The following is a 15,786-nucleotide window of genomic DNA, read 5'->3' as shown; positions in this document are numbered from 1 at the left end:
CAAAGCTTAACACATTACAGCCGTTCTTTGAGAGAAAACAAATGAACAAGGTTAACTATCTATTCTTGAACATTCTGGTAGCTCTGGTGAGCAGCTTCCCCTAAGATATGTTACCCTGTCCTGATGTGTGCCTTGTCCTCACACTTGGCCCAGCACGCAAGTCCCTGCTCTCAGCTGCAAGTTGTTAAGGTCCCGGCAGCTGTTGCTGAGCACAGAGCAAAGATGGAGAAAGGCAGGACTATTATTAGTTCATCACACTAAATATTTGTTTAGCAGCCAGTAACAACTCAAATGATCAAGAGGAGCATCAGGTCAAGAGGCCAAGAAACATACAATCTGCAGTGCTTTGGCAGGTGTTCATGGAGATAGTGCCACCCCTGCCAGTGTGGGGAATAAGTGTGTAGGGATGCCTGGCATCACAGTGGGGCCAACACACAGAATACAGTCAGTTTGGGACATCTAAAGAACTAGATATAATGGAGAGGAACCACCATGGCAAGTCTACAGTCACAGCCCACCAAGGGAGGAGCTCCTCCAGCCCCCTCTACCTCCTACAGTTCAGACAAAGAAAAGATGCCATCTCCTGAACATGGGCAGCATGTGAGCCAAGGCTGAGAGCAAGAGTGGTACCCACGGCTTTGGAGATGAGGTGAGGCGGATGGGCCTAGCCATGGTCTATTACGGACTCTCTAGTCAATGTGAGAGAAGATTAAGCCTGATAATGAAGCCAACCACATGATTAAAAGGAGAGGTGGAGAATCAGGTCTCCATGACACCAGAGCCCTTCAGTTATCTGGCCATTCCACTGCCCTTCTTGAAAAGGGCTTTCCAGTGGGCTTCTGTCACCCAATGGATAACAGCTCTCACTAGCTAAAGTTGTAGTGGAGGGTTGAGGGACTTCAGAAAGCCCCACTTCCCAAAATGTGACCAGAACAGTCTTGGGACAAGTAGCAAGCAAGTTCCCTGAAACTGAACAGAATTGCCCAGCTGGTATTTCTCAGTCTACAGGAGAAGCATACCAGAGTTCACAAAGGTGAAGGTCATGGAGAGAGCTGCTGATAGCACCAGAGCACCTAAGACCAAGGGCACCTAAGAGAGTGACTCATTCTTAGATCTCCTGCTGCAGTAGCAAACCCTCAGGCTGGTCGTCTACCAGCGCATGCTGACATCTCTTGGGAACAAATCTGAGAAGTTATGGGTGAAGGGACAGGCCCAAAAGTAGTCCCCTGCACCGCTGGGGTGGGGCCACTGTGTGTCACCCCACTGTACGTCTCAAAGGAGGAAGAACTGGAGGTGGAAGCAGGCTGCAGGAAGTCTGAGAGCTAACAGTCTCACCTTTTTGCACAACAGGAGAGAAGTCCTGACAACAGGAGGTGAGGGAGTCCACAGAGGACACAGGAAGCAGGAAAGAAGTCCTGACAACAGGACGGGGAGGGAGTCCACAGAGGACACAGGAAGCAGCTCTCCAAGCAATGCTTTAGACAATCCAGCACCTTCTCCTGGCCCCCACCAGGAATGTACTTGGTGCACTTGATACTCAGATGTACATGAAAGCAAAATAGTCATACATATAAAAAAATCTATTACTATATATATAGTAGCACTTGAAATCAGGGATGGTGATCCCTCTATAAGTTCTGTATTGTATAGGATTGTTTTGGCTATCCTGGGTTTTATGTTTTACCATATGAAGTTGAGTATTGTTTTTTCAAGGTTTGTGAAGAATCATGTTGGGATTTTGATGAGTATTGCATTGAATATGTTGATTGCTTTTGGTAATATTGCCATTTTACTATGTTAGTCCTACCTATCCATGAGCATGGGAGATCTGGCAATAAAAACAGACACATGGATGAATGGAATCTAATCGAAGACCCTGACATAAATCCACATACCTATGAACACCTGATTTTTTACAAAGAAGCCAAAATTATACAATGAAAAAAAGAAAGCATCTTCAACAAATGGTGCTGGCATGACTGGATGTCAACATGTAGAATGCAAATAGATTCATATCTATCACCATGTATAACACTCAAGACCTCAACATAAATCCAGTTACACTGAACCTGGTAGAAGAGAAAGTGGGAAGTAGCCTTGAACATGTTGACACAGGAGACCACTTCCTAAATATAATACCAGTAGCACAGACACAGAGATAGACAGTTAATAAATGGTACCTCCTAAAACTGAGACACTTCTATAAGTCAAAGGACACTGTCAACAAGACAAAACAACAGCCTACAAAGTGGGAAAAGATCCTCACCAATCCTACATCTGACAGAGGGCTGATCTCAAAAATATATAAAGAACTCAAGAAGTTAAATATCAAAATACCAAATAATCCAGTTAAAAATGGGATACAGATCTAAACAGAGAATTTTCAACAGAAGAGTCTCAAATAGATGAAAAACACTTAAGGAAATGCTCAACATCCTTAGTTATCAGGGAAATACAAATGAAAATGATTCTGAGGATCCATCTTACACCAGTCAGAATGGCTAAGACCTAAAACACTGATGACACCTTATGCTGGAAAGGATATGGAGTAAGAGGAACACTCCTCCATTGCTGGTGGGAGTGCAAACTTGTACAGCCACTTTAGAAATTGTTATGGTGTTTTCTTATTAAATTGGGAACCAATCTACCTCAAGATCCAGCTATACCTATTTTAGGCATATACCCAAAGGATGCACACGCAAACCACAAGGACACTTGCTCAACTATGTTCATAGCAGCATTATTCATAATAACTAGAACCTGGAAACAACCTAGATGCCCCTCAACTGAGGAATAGATAAAGAAAATGTGGTACATTTACAAAATGGAGTACTACTTAGTTGTAAAAAATGATGACCTCATGAAATTTGCAGGCAAATGGATGGAACTACAAAAAAATTATCCTGAGTGAGGTAACCCAGACCCAGAAAAACAAACAGGGTATGTTCTCACTCATAAGTGGTTATTAAGAGTAAAGTATAGGATAACCAACCTACAATCTACAGCCTCAGAGAAGCTAGATTACAAGGAGGGCTCAAAGAGGGATGCCTGGATTTCCCTGGGAAGGGGAACTAGAAAAGATTTCCTAGGTAAACTGGAGCAGAGTTGGAGGGATGGAGAGATGGGAACTAGAGGAGAGGGTTGGGCAGGCTGGATGTGGGAGGTGGGTCAGAAGCGGGATGGAGACTTCTTGATGGTGGCACATTTGGGGTTAGAGAGAAACCCCAGGAACCCATAAGAATGACCCCAACAAAAACTCCTAGCAATGGTGGAGAGGGTCCTGAACTGGCCATCTACTGTAAGCAGGTTGGTGACTTCCCTAATTGCCATCATAGATGCTCTATCCAGTAACTGATGGAAGCAAAGGCAGAGAAATGTATTTACTGAACCAGCAAAAATGGTCTGTCATGGTCTCAGTCTCTATCTATCTATCTATCTATCTATCTATCTATCTCTGTCTCTCTCTCTCTCTCATACATCGTTTTTAAGATTTATTTATTTTTATTTTATGTGTATGCATGCCTGTGTGAAGGTGCCAGATCACCTGGAACAGGAATTACAGACAGCTGTAAGCTGTCATGCGGGTATTGGGAATTGAACCCATATCCTCTGAAAGAGCATTCAGTGCTTTTAACCACTGAACTATCTCTCCAGCCCCATGGTCTCTCTTTTTATACATTTGATAATTCATTGAAGTTTTCTTTTCCCCATTTTACAACTAAGAAAGCTGAAAGAGAGGTTAAAACTAACCCACAGCTACGTAACTAGCAGGGAACAAAACCACACCCTGATTTTCATGAAGTCCAATGCCAGATCCTGGCCCCTATATCACTAAACCACCTGCATTATAAATCCTGCCACCTGAGCTGGGGAGTAGCATTGGGGGTTAGGGGAGGGGACCCAGAAAATACATGAGTCTCAGCCTATGACAGTCACTGCCCCAGAGTGACTGTGCCACACAGCCCTCTTAATCCCCAAGGAGTAACTGCCTGAGTAGGCCCACCGCAGCCACCACAGCAGCCACCACTGTGTCCCTTTTTGGAGTGTTCATCCATTTTCCAGATGTCCTTCTGCCTACAAACTGCCAACCTCCAAATACCTTAAACAGTTCTTCATGTGTGCCTGGGAAGGCCTCATATTTAAAAATGTTTGTAGGATAAAAGCCTCCCTAGGTCACCACAGTGAAGAGCGCTCGGTATGGAACACATGCACAGCAGCTTGAGGAGCACCCCAGGACCCCTGGAATCCCACAGCTTCCTCCTCCATCCACATCAGCACAGATGAGAAGCACACACCCAGAAACACATCTCCAGAATGGAGCCAGGGGTTGAGGCTAAGCTGACTTCCTAACACAAGCCCTGCCTGTTACTGATGCTCAGAGCAGTGTCTCTGAAGACTCAAGCCCTTAGAGCCAACATTACACTGCAGAGCTCCAGTGAGGTCAGGTGAGATGAGAGACCAGGTGAGGAAATGTGCAGCTAGGAACCAATCTACTTCTGCCTCTGACCTGGCTCCAATGGCCTAGAGCAGTGGTTCTCAGCCTTCCTAAAGCTGAGACCCATTAATACAGTTCCTCATGTTGTGGTGACTCCCCAACCATTAAATTATTTTCTTTACTACCTCATAACTGTAATTTTGTTATTGTTATAAATCATCATGTAAATGTCTGTGCTTTCTGATGGTCTGAGGCGACCCCTGTGAAAGGGGTTGTGACCCACAGGTTCAGAACAACTGCCCTGGAGCTGCATGTTCGGATGCAAAGGGGATAAGTTCAAGGAATGGAATGTAGACAGGTCACATTACTGTGACAAATTACAGGTGCATAAAAATCACTCACACCACAGCACTGCACCTAATTCTGGGTGCCTGGATAGGCTCTGTACATGCTTCTCCCCTGGCCTTATTCAAAGCTGTTCCAAAGAACCACAAGCGTTACAGTTTTAGACAGAAACGTCCCCCACAGTATCATGTTTTAGTACTGCGTCCCCAAGTGTGGCCATGTTTAGGAGGGTATAGAACCTTTGGAAAACCCAGCCTAGAAACAGAAGAAGGTCTTCAAGATGACACCTCCTTCAGGCACCAGGGTGAGCCCTTTGCTTCCTGTCTGCTGTGGTGATGTAAGCAGCCGCACTGCCATTTCCTGTCTGCTGAGGTGATGTAAGCAGCTGCACTGCCATTTCCTGTCTGCTGTGGTGCTACAGTGATGTAAGCAGCTGCACTGCCATTTCCTGTCTGCTGTGGTGATGTAAGCAGCCACACTGCCATTTCCTGTCTGCTGTGGTGATGTAAGCAGCCGTACTGCCATTTCCTGTCTGCTACAGTGATGTAAGCAGCCGCACTGCCATTTCCTGTCTGCTGTGGTGATGTAAGCAGCCGCACTGCCATTTCCTGTCTGCTACAGTGATGTAAGCAGCCGCACTGCCATTTCCTGTCTGCTGTGGTGATGTAAGCAGCCGCACTGCCATTTCCTGTCTGCTGTGGTGATGTAAGCAGCCGCACTGCCATTTCCTGTCTGCTGTGGTGATGTAAGCAGCCGCACTGCCATTTCCTGTCTGCTGTGGTGATGTAAGCAGCCGCACTGCCATTTCCTGTCTGCTGTGGTGATGTAAGCAGCCGCACTGCCATTTCCTGTCTGCTGTGGTGATGTAAGCAGCCGCACTGCCATTTCCTGTCTGCTGTGGTGATGTAAGCAGCCGCACTGCCATTTCCTGTCTGCTGTGGTGATGTAAGCAGCCGCACTGCCATTTCCTGTCTGCTGTGGTGATGAAAGCAGCTGCACTGCCATTTCCTGTCTGCTACAGTGATGTAAGCAGCCACACTGCCATTTCCTGTCTGCTGTGGTGATGAAAGCAGCTGCACTGCCATTTCCTGTCTGCTCTGTAGTGAAAATGGAGGAAGGAGCTGAAATGAAAAGTGACAGGTGCCAACTGTACGTGCATAGATAAAAGTGTGTCCACAGGAGAAAAACTCAGTCAAAACTGGATGTTTTCAGAGGAGTTGTGATTCTTAATTCATCACGGTTTATTTAATAAGATATAAACAACATCACAGAAAAATTAATTAGTGGCTCTTAAATAAAAATAGGCTCAATAGTATTTGTAGTTAGAGAAACACGATTGAAAAATAACCCACAAGCCTAATTTTTCCCTTGTGATACTATGGGACCCAAAACTTTGCTCCCTTAGAAGCATAGCTGGGAGCTATATTTCCTACAAGGCTATAGGGCCCGTGCAGGACCTGTGAAGGGCACAGCCTGCCCTTGCCTGCCCTTTGTTCCAGCAACTGCACTCAAGTGAGAACACAATGGCAGGCACTCAAGTTACACACTGGGGAGTATCACAAAAGACTGAAAACTTCCTTAACATTCAGCTACTGACAGACTGGTTAAACCAATCCTGGTGCAGTAGGACCAGAACATGTAACCCTGGTTACATGCACGCAGCACCCTGCCAGGGTGCAGAGTGGTATACAGTAGAGGGAAGGAACATGAATGCACGCACACATCTGCCTTGGGCACACAGAGCATCTCTGCAACTGTTTATAGTCAAGCCAACAGGGAGCAAACATAGCTGCGGACAAAGGAGAATGCTCATCAGTTAACCTGATTTTGAAACATATACATATGTGTAGTTCATTCAAAGAAGCACATCAAATGAAAATGCATAAATGTAATTTCCTTTGGCACTCCGTTTTCATTTAACTAAAAATATGAGTGAAGTATGGAGGCACATGCGTGCAATCCCTGCACTTAGAGGCTAAGGCAGGAGGACTCCAACTTTGAGGCCTATCTGGGCTGCATACAGAGCAAGACCATTTCTCAAAAACAAACAATGTAGAACTGTAGCTGCACATGCTTGCCTCTCCGTCCCTTGCCCCGTCTACCTTGCCAGCGCCTGAACCTTTGTGGTATGGCGCTCCTGCTGCTCTGCTACCCTCCTCTTCAGGGCATCCACCTCTTGCCGGAGTGCAGCCGAGTGCTCCATCTCGCCATCAAGGAGACTCCGCAGTGACCTGGAAGAGAGGGCCCCACAGTTCAGAGGCTCTTCACCCAGCCCACCCAGAGGACAGTGCAGCTCTTCATCGCTGCCCACAGGCTCACACAGACCACAACGCAGCTCCAACTCACGTAAACGGACGCTGGCAGACAGCAAGTCTGAGCCTGGTAACTGCACTGCGTCCCAGGGCAGTCACCTGTGGTCAGATTCGGGGACTCTGCTCCTGTGACAGCTTAGTTCAAGGGGAAACCAGGAGCTCAGCAGATGCCAGGGAGGCGCTTTAAAGACACCCCATTCGGAGTGCAGCGTGTTAAACGGAAGCTCTGACCCAATGGGAACAGATCTCACAAAGGGAAGGGTATCAAAACAGGCCAAATGAATATTCTGCAGCAAAAAGACACAGAACACTTGCTCAGATTCCATGATATTTCATCCTGTTTCCACTGCTGCCCATAGAATAGACCAGGACTCGCAGTCCACAGCCGCCTCCATGATAAGCTGGAATGCATGGCATTCTATTGAGTATATATATTAGACACAGCACACGCTAAGCCAGCTTGTATGGTATTCTAAGGAGTGCATATTAGTACAGCATTATCTTATATTCCTATACTTTTTAGCTTTTATGGTATGCCCATTCACATATACATTTCTTTTTTTTAAACATTTTTTTAAAGATTTATTTATTTATTATATATACAGTATTCTGGCATGGAGGGTACCAGATCTCATTACAGGTGGTTGTGAGCCACCATGTGGTTGCTGGGAATTGAACTCAGGACCTCTGGAAGAACAGCCTGTGCTCCTAACCTCTGAGCCATCTCTCCAGCCCACATATACATTTCTTTTTTTTTTAATTTTTTTCACATATGCATTTCTTATCCACAGAAAATGACCAGGAGTAGCAGTTCTAGGAAGGGTCACAGGTTACCACACTGAGGTAAATCAAATATGCACCTAAATGACTGTTTCTAGAAAAGCAACTGTGATGTATTTACCACATCCAAAGGATGCCTGTCATGAACATCAGGATGTATCAAATATACCAAGCCCCCACAGTACCCCACCACTGAGCTCTCTAAGACCTGCCATGTTCACTGGGAGCTTGGAGAAGATTCCCCTCCTGGAACATCCTGGTGCATCCTGTCTATGAAGAAGCAGTCAATATATGGTAGCTGTCATTCTTCACAAGGGGAGACAAAACCCATGGCTGCTTCCAAGAGCATCACTCCAGCTAGAGCAAGAACCAACCTTGAAGGGGCCCACAGTAGCTGAAAGTGCGCAGCTGTTTTAGAAATCAAACTTATTCGCCTTTGTACGGCTCTACAAAGGATGACGGGCAGCTGGTCAGTTAGATCCAAAATAAGGTCTAAGAGAAAACTGTGACTGCTCTCACCAGTAAAGGACAGGAGGTGACCTGTGCACCACCTCCCTGAGTCAGGCAGCCTCCCCATGTCCACTGGCTTTTGTGAATAACCTCAGGCAAGCCTGTCACTGGCTACCCCAGCCTCAACACAGACTCTGGTAAGAGAATGTCAACTTCAGACACTCACATGGTGGCAATTAGTGGTATCTAGACTGGATCTCAATAAAGAAGAAGAAAAAGCTTAAGAAAGCACTTGGCCTCTTGGAGATGACCACTGGGTTTTGGCCAAATTAGAGGAATCCAGATGTCATCTTGTTCCAGAAATCCCCAATTTGAGTGGAACACAGAAAATATACCCTCAGTTAAAGGTCACTTCGAGAGTATTCTTTGCGCAGGGAGCTGGACAGAAGTGGTGTGGCATTCCTTCCTGAAGTGATAAAACTATTCTAAAATTGGCCATGGCAATAGCTGCATATATCTGAGAGTATACACAAACCACTGCATTGTGGGTATGTGAATGACATCAGTGAAAGCTGTCATTAAAGGATGCTCCTCCACATTCCTGTGTTGGAAGGTGCCAGCATTGCTGCTTCGATCCCTTGCTTATATGCAAGCCACAGCAGATCTACTGAAGTGGTCTAGTCCAGAGAAGTAAGAAATCTGCTAGGACCCAGCACCCAAGTCAGACAACCTGAAACTGCCTGCAACTCCTGCTCCAAGGCATCCAGTCCCCTCTTCTGGCTTGCATTGCACATCCACATGTGCGCGCAAACACACATGCGCACAAACACACACACACACACACACGCACACACACACACACGTACGTACGCAAGAACTTAAAGTAATAATAATAGTAAGGTAAGGAGCTTGGCAGTAAAGCACCATTCTCTCCATTCATTCTCTCTGCCGCTAGGGACAGAAAGTCAGAGAAAGAGGCAGCCATGATGTCACAGTACCCGTTCTCTTCTTCCAGTTCATCTTTTCTGTTCATCATGGCCACGATGGCTTGGCGTAGTTCATCTGAGGGAAAAAAGCAAAGGCGACGCTATGAGCAGACAATCCTGTCAGCCATCCGTCCCCATCCCCTCTGCAGTACACAAGCAGAAGCTCCCATAGGTCATCTGTCCCCAGCCGCTCTACAGTACATGCCGTTACAGACGGCTTGTCTAGGTAAGCTCCCTGCTCCCTAGAAAGGATTCTTTTACAGCCTCAGACACACAGTGTGTTCACTGTCACTCTCATCCACACAGACGGAAGGGAAAGGTGAGGAGAGCTAATGTGTGTTGGGAAGAAGGATAGGTTCCTGGGAAAACACACTCAGCTTGCAATTTCTGAGTGCTTTCCCAAGTCTTTGTGCCTGGAGAATGTCTGTGGTGAACACTGAATTGTTCCTCTTATAGTTGTTTATCAGCCCAGACAGCAGATCAGGTAGTACTCGGCTCCATGCTTGCATAAACATCTGGCTCTCCCACACTGCCTTCTGAGGGCAGCAGACAGCCGACAGAGGACTACATTCAATGCACAGTGTACACTGCACAATTACTCGGGAGAGCCACCCCTCCAGCCTCTTTCACACAGGAAAGCATTCGAGGACAGGGAATGACAATATGCATCCACACTTCCTAGCTCCATCAAGCTTGGCATGGCCAGATCTTAGCTGCATCTCAAGATCCAGAGATCACAGAGTTATTTTATCTGTTTCCTTCACTTGATTTCACCTTATGGTGGCCACTAGGAAGTGCAGGGCCCAAATCACACACCTAGTAGTAGGTTGTAACTATGTCCAAGAGTCTACACTATGTCCAGAACCACCTACATGGATCCAAGTGGTGAGGTCACAACAGGGGTGCCCAAAGGTTCAATAGCCAGCTTTGTGTTTTAAGACCAGAAGCATTGATGATCTTAGCAAATTTCCTCAATTTTAAAATCTTTCATAATACAAAAAAATAATTAGGAAATACCTTTCCATAAAATTTATTAAGAAGAACTAGAGATTCTTATAAGGAATGACCCTCTAGGAAGAGGGTGAAGCTAGAAACAAGAAGGTTGTCAATCTGTGGTACAGGAGCCCTGAGAGACGGAAAAGAGACGTTAGGAGAAGGCCTAGGGCAGAAAACAGGCAGAACTGGGCCACTGAACACCTAGCCATGCTCTGCCTGCAAACAAAATGACCCAGAGCTCATACATTCAACTACTCATTCATCTACCAAGAACAGACGAAGTTCAAATACCTTCCCAAGGAAAGAGGCAGGCTCCCACCTGGTCCAAGGGAGGATCCTAATGAAGAGTAACAACGGCCATCACAAGCCCACATGAAGCCAACTCAGTGGGATGTCCCTGATCGCTAAGGTCCCTGCTCAGAGCCGCACACCAGAGTCTCAGCCTCTCTCCATGCCCTTCCTCCAGAAATGAGGGAGCAGCATCCTTCTCACCCCCCTGGAAGCCAGGAGGATCAGAGGAGACTGAGAAAGAGTGTCTTTGAGGGTACTTCTCACAGGCTATAGCAGGAAGTCCAGAAGGACCTGCTGCTAGGATGCAGAACTTTATTCTAATTGATAATCTTTAGAGGAAAAGCAAAGCAAGTGATTTATCCCCAGGTCACTGTGGCTATGAAGGAAAATAAAACCAACCAAATTAATTGTTCTACCAGCAGCTGGGAGAATGAAGCACTCTAGGCTCAGTCTTCAGGCAAGCCAGGCCAGTGCTGTGAGCACAGCGGACACAGGCTTCATTATTTCTCCACTCCAGGATCTGCATGGATTCTGAATTTTCCTCTAGGCTTTCTTCCTCACTAGAGTTCTTAGCTGGCCTGATGAGCAAAGGAACGAATGCTCACAGTCGCCATCCAGGGCTGGAAGGCACAAAATCTCCTAAAGCAAGATCCTGAGTGTTTGCCAGTAGTCTGTCTGCCCTTCTCCAGCTCTGCAGTAACACATCTGGTTTACACTCATGAACTGCACTGCTGTACCCAAGCTGGGACCAGGGTGCAGCAGATGACAGCAAGGACACCTCCACCACCACTGTACTCAGGAACGAGTGGCCTGGACTAGGCAGGGCAGGTGTTGTCACACTGGCAAGCCCTCAGTCTCTCCATTCTGCTCCACCCCTCCCCTCCCAGAGGGTACAGCTCATCCACATGAGCACGCCCCTTGGGCATCTGTGTACAACCACCAACCGAGGGGTCTCCAGATAACCCTGACTGTACCACTGTTACCCAACCAGTGGTCAGACTTCCCTCTAAGATGGAAGTTATTATACATATGTTATCTCACAGAGTTCCTGGTCAGAATCTATCTCTCTTCATATGAAATCCCCCGCTGGCCCAGGTAGTAATGAGCCTCTTTTGAAAAGCTTCCCTGAGACTCCTTGCCCTGCAGCAGCTACAGGCAGGAGATGTGAGTCGCCTTGCTCTTCCCTTGTGCACACAGATGCTGACAGAAGACAGACCATGCTGCACACCTCAGTGCCTGGGATCCCTTCTTACTGCATGTTTAACCAACGTGTTTGAATTTGATCCAGAAAAATGAGTGGACCCAACCTTCCACACTTCTAAAACCAACAGCAAAGCTCCGAAAGGCAACTGTCACATGCTTTCTCTTCTATGTGGAATCTAGATTTGAGTGTGTGTGTGTGTGTGCATCTGTGTCTGTGTATTATGTTTCTATATGTGTGTGCCTGTATGTCTGTGTCTGTTTCTATGTGTCTATGTGTGTGTCTGTGTGTCTGTTTTTGTGCATGTGTGCCTGTGTTTCTCCTGTGTGTGTATACCTGTGTGTCTGTGTTGTGTCTGTATATGTGTGTTTCTATATGTGTGTGGCTGTGTGGCTGTCTCTGTATATGGCTGTATGTCTGTGTCTCTGTGTGTGTCTGTGTCTATGTATCTGTGTATGTGTCTGTATATGTATGTGTGTGCCTGTGTGTCTGTGTGTATATTGTGTGTTTCTGTATGTGTGTGCCTGTGTGTCTGTTTCTGTGTGTGTGTGCCTGTCTGTGTGTGTGTCTGTATATGTGTCTGTGTCTGGGTGTGTGTGTGATGGAAAAAGGCAGACGAGGAGAGGGAAGGAAAAGAGAAGCTGTGGTAAGAAGGTAATACAGTACATGTGTGTGGCTAGAAAGCAGGAGGGGCTGTTTAAGTCGAGGAAGGAAACCAGCAAAGGGAGATGGGGAGGAAATAAAGGGGGAAAGTATAATGACATGTAATTATGAAAATAGCACAATGAAACTCATTACGTTACATGCTAACTCTAAATGAATAAATAACACACACATGCAGAAAACCAATGGCAATAATAGCACTTTCTGTGAAGTTACACACCTCTGCCCAGCAAGCCTTGTTTCTAGTCTCACAGCCTCCTGTCTAGGACAGTCAGTAGCACAGAGCAGGAAACAGATTGTGGCAGTCCCTTCAGAATTCCCAGGACCTCAGAGCTCTATCACCCACAATGGTGGAGACTGTCCTGGTGAGCAGATGTAAAGGGCAAGAGGAAGTTCAGGTGTGAATCCTAGGAGCCTCCATTCCAGGGACAGAAAATCCATGGCAAGCTGCTACCAATAGGCTCTGGGGCCAGCAGTCCTACTCAGCCACGTGCCATAGGCAACCTTGACAGGTTTCTGCCTTTGCAAACTATAAGCTGGAATTGTGCCTCGTTTCCCCAGGGACGGCTGGTAGCAAGCACAGGGCAGACATTCAGTTTCAGCACTTACAGGATGCAGGCTCTGCAGTCAGGTGCCGGCCTCCAGTCCCAGCTTCTCACCTGAAGATGCTGTTTATTGACCTTATCTGAGAACCGTAAGGGTAAAATGGGATCTTAACAGTCTTTCTTCAAGCATGGCAACACACACCAGTAATCCCAGCATTTGGGTGTTAACGAAGCAGGATCAAAAAGTTCAAGGTCATCCTTGGCTACTTAGGGAATTTGAGGCCAGCCTAGGGTACATGAGACCCTGTCTCAACGATGGGACAAACCCAGTCACTACATCACAGAAGTGCTGCAAGGATTAAAGAGGTAATATGCAAATGAGGTGTCTAGAACACAGTGGCATTTAACAGGTATTCTTGATAGGTCTCACTATCCCTTTCCCTTCAACTGCAGAGGACAGAAAGGTGGAAACACAGTGTCAGACATTGCTCACAAGTGTGGGTCATTTACGAAGGCCCACTTGCAAGAGACGTGGAATATACTAAGCTCCTGTGCACCTCAACCTTGGACACTAAAAAGAAACCCTTGAAAATGTTCCCTGCTGTACAGCAGCAGGCCAGATAAGGAATCTCCTGAAGACCAAACACCATTCAACAGGGCAATGTGGGTAAACCAGGCCAGCCACCAATGCACCTACCACCTAGAAGAGACTGGTTGAGTATCTGGATTCTGGCTTCTTAGAGCCAGGAAGGAGGAGTCTGGATACTGACATTACAATTTGCAGCTGAACATTACATTCTATGGTGAGTCTTGAAGAACTGCTTCGCAGAACCACATAGACCACTCAACCATCGGCAGCAGCCTCCAGTAGCCACAGGAGAGCCTGGCCAGCAGACCCCAGGATCACTGTGCTGCCTGTGAACAGCGGCAGGACAGCTCGTATGATGTGACCCAGTCCTGTCATCCTGGCGTGACCGTGACTGCCCCACACAGCGTTCCCAGCCTCCTGGAGGGGCCCTGGATTTGCACAAACATCAAAACAATGCATGACACAGTTTATAAAAGAGATGGGGACCTTTTCGGTGCCCCTCTTGCCTTTCACGGACTTCTACAGAGAACAGTGGTAACAGTGGGGACAGACATGGCGACTCTAATAGAAACTCATTCCTGCTGCCTGCTGGCTGCTGGCTGTCTTGTGCCTTCCTGGGCAGCAGGGAGGGAACATGGTTTCCATGTATCATGTGACTCACCATCCACCAATCTCACTTGCTGTGCATGAGCAGAGGTTTTCTCTCTAGCACAATGCAGCTCTTATCTGTGAGTCTCATTACTGTGATTCCTCCTCTTTACTGAGACACAATCTCCAGGAAACAAAGCAGAGCAGAACACCTGAATGTCAGCCCCTGTGGAGCCTGGCCATGCCAGGCAGTCCCTCTCCTGAGGCTGAATGGTCCATGGCCATCTACCTCAAAGCAGTTCTTTGCCAACTTCAGCCATCAGAAATTAATCTGGGATAAGACACAGCATTTCCAATCACTGCATGAAAGATGGCTTCATCCACAAATGCTGCCAAGGCAAGGAACCATTTTGGAAGCAAAAAACAAGACTTCAAGCTCCACTTCTGCTATGAACTGAAATAAATCTCAAGCAGACCAGCACTTAAACATGGGAAGAAGCAACCAAAACTATAAATATATGAGCAAACACTCCTTCAGGCGCCTGACATGAGAGCAGAGAAAGGACAGCTGGACCCACTCAGTCTCTACTCAAGGACCACCAAAAGGAACAAGCTGTCATTCCAGGCAGTTGATGTAGCTCTCTGTGGAAGCCACAGCCGTCCTAGTCAGTCATGCTCCACTCTGGACACCCAGACCTCAGGACATACTCCACCACACTTTCCTCTCAGCTTGTCAGAGGGAGGGCAGTGCTCTGTGACCACCCAAGGGAACCCCATCCCCTCCCCCGCACTCACCATTTGCATACTGTCCACGGTTGTTTTCTAACATGGCAGCATGTGCTGCCCCCCTCACCACAGCCTTGCGCACACACACACACACACACACACACACACACACGCTCCACTCCACAATAAGAGATGAAGGAAGCTCTCTGCAGCTACGTATGTGGCCCACGGTCACTCAGACAACGGACTAGAGAGGAGCATTGGTAAGAAGAGCTGAGCCAGGTGTGCTGGTGCTCGCCTTTAAACCCAGCATCAGGAAGGCATGGAGAAGGGGGGATCTCTATGAGTTCGAGACTAACCTGATCTTTCCCATCTCCTTCCTCACCTGCCTCTGTGTTTTAGCACATTTTCCTGAAAGGAGCATCTGAAGCCTAACTCAGAGCCCTTCAGGTTTCCCTCAAGGTACCCTCCCCTGGTTTACCTTTGCTCTCTGGCTGTGGCAGACCTGAAAAGCACAGACCTGCCCCAGCTTATTCCCAGCCTAGCTCACAGACTCCGCTGCCACAGGCCTTCAGGAATAGACTGGTGATAGCTGACTCTAATTGAGCCAATCATACAGAATTTTCTAGAAATAGATGGGCCATTAACTATGATTGGAGAGATAAAGGTAGATGGAAACAGATAAATCTAGCCAAAAGGTACCTATTTCTAAGTCAGTCCGCAGGCCCATGAGCTAAAAGCTCGTTTGCAGCCAAGTTGGCACTGCCATTCTTATAGAAGAAATTAAACTGCCAAGCAGTTTGAATGGCTCCTTAGTCACCAGATGCAGAGACCTAAATAGGACAAGAACAAGCACTGGCACGGACGGCCTCATAAGAA

General features: G+C 47.0%; 1 protein-coding gene across 2 annotated transcripts in view; it reads right to left on the bottom strand.

The window, feature by feature from the left end:
• Snx29 (sorting nexin 29) overlaps nt 1–15,786 on the bottom strand; it is a 412,124-nt gene that overhangs the window by 282,306 nt on the left and 114,032 nt on the right. Inside the window, exons 12-14 of one of the 2 annotated variants that reach the window (XM_041676440.1) lie at nt 9,321–9,384; nt 6,883–7,011; nt 6,465–6,569 (exon numbers count right to left, since the gene is read on the bottom strand). In XM_041676440.1, the coding sequence (XP_041532374.1) occupies nt 6,545–6,569; nt 6,883–7,011; nt 9,321–9,384 (218 nt within the window). In that variant the 3' untranslated portion in view covers nt 6,465–6,544. Of the gene's footprint in view, nt 1–6,464; nt 6,570–6,882; nt 7,012–9,320; nt 9,385–15,786 lie in introns of those variants that run through there. The other variant, XM_041676439.1, reaches the window with a different exon arrangement.

The sequence above is a fragment of the Microtus oregoni genome, unplaced genomic scaffold (assembly GCF_018167655.1).
Source record: "Microtus oregoni isolate MIOR12 unplaced genomic scaffold, Mior012 000027F_ref0000203, whole genome shotgun sequence".
In the NCBI taxonomy this organism is placed as follows: domain Eukaryota; kingdom Metazoa; phylum Chordata; class Mammalia; order Rodentia; family Cricetidae; genus Microtus; species Microtus oregoni.
Note: the sequence above shows the minus strand (reverse complement) of the source record. Positions and strands in the feature narration are given on the sequence as shown.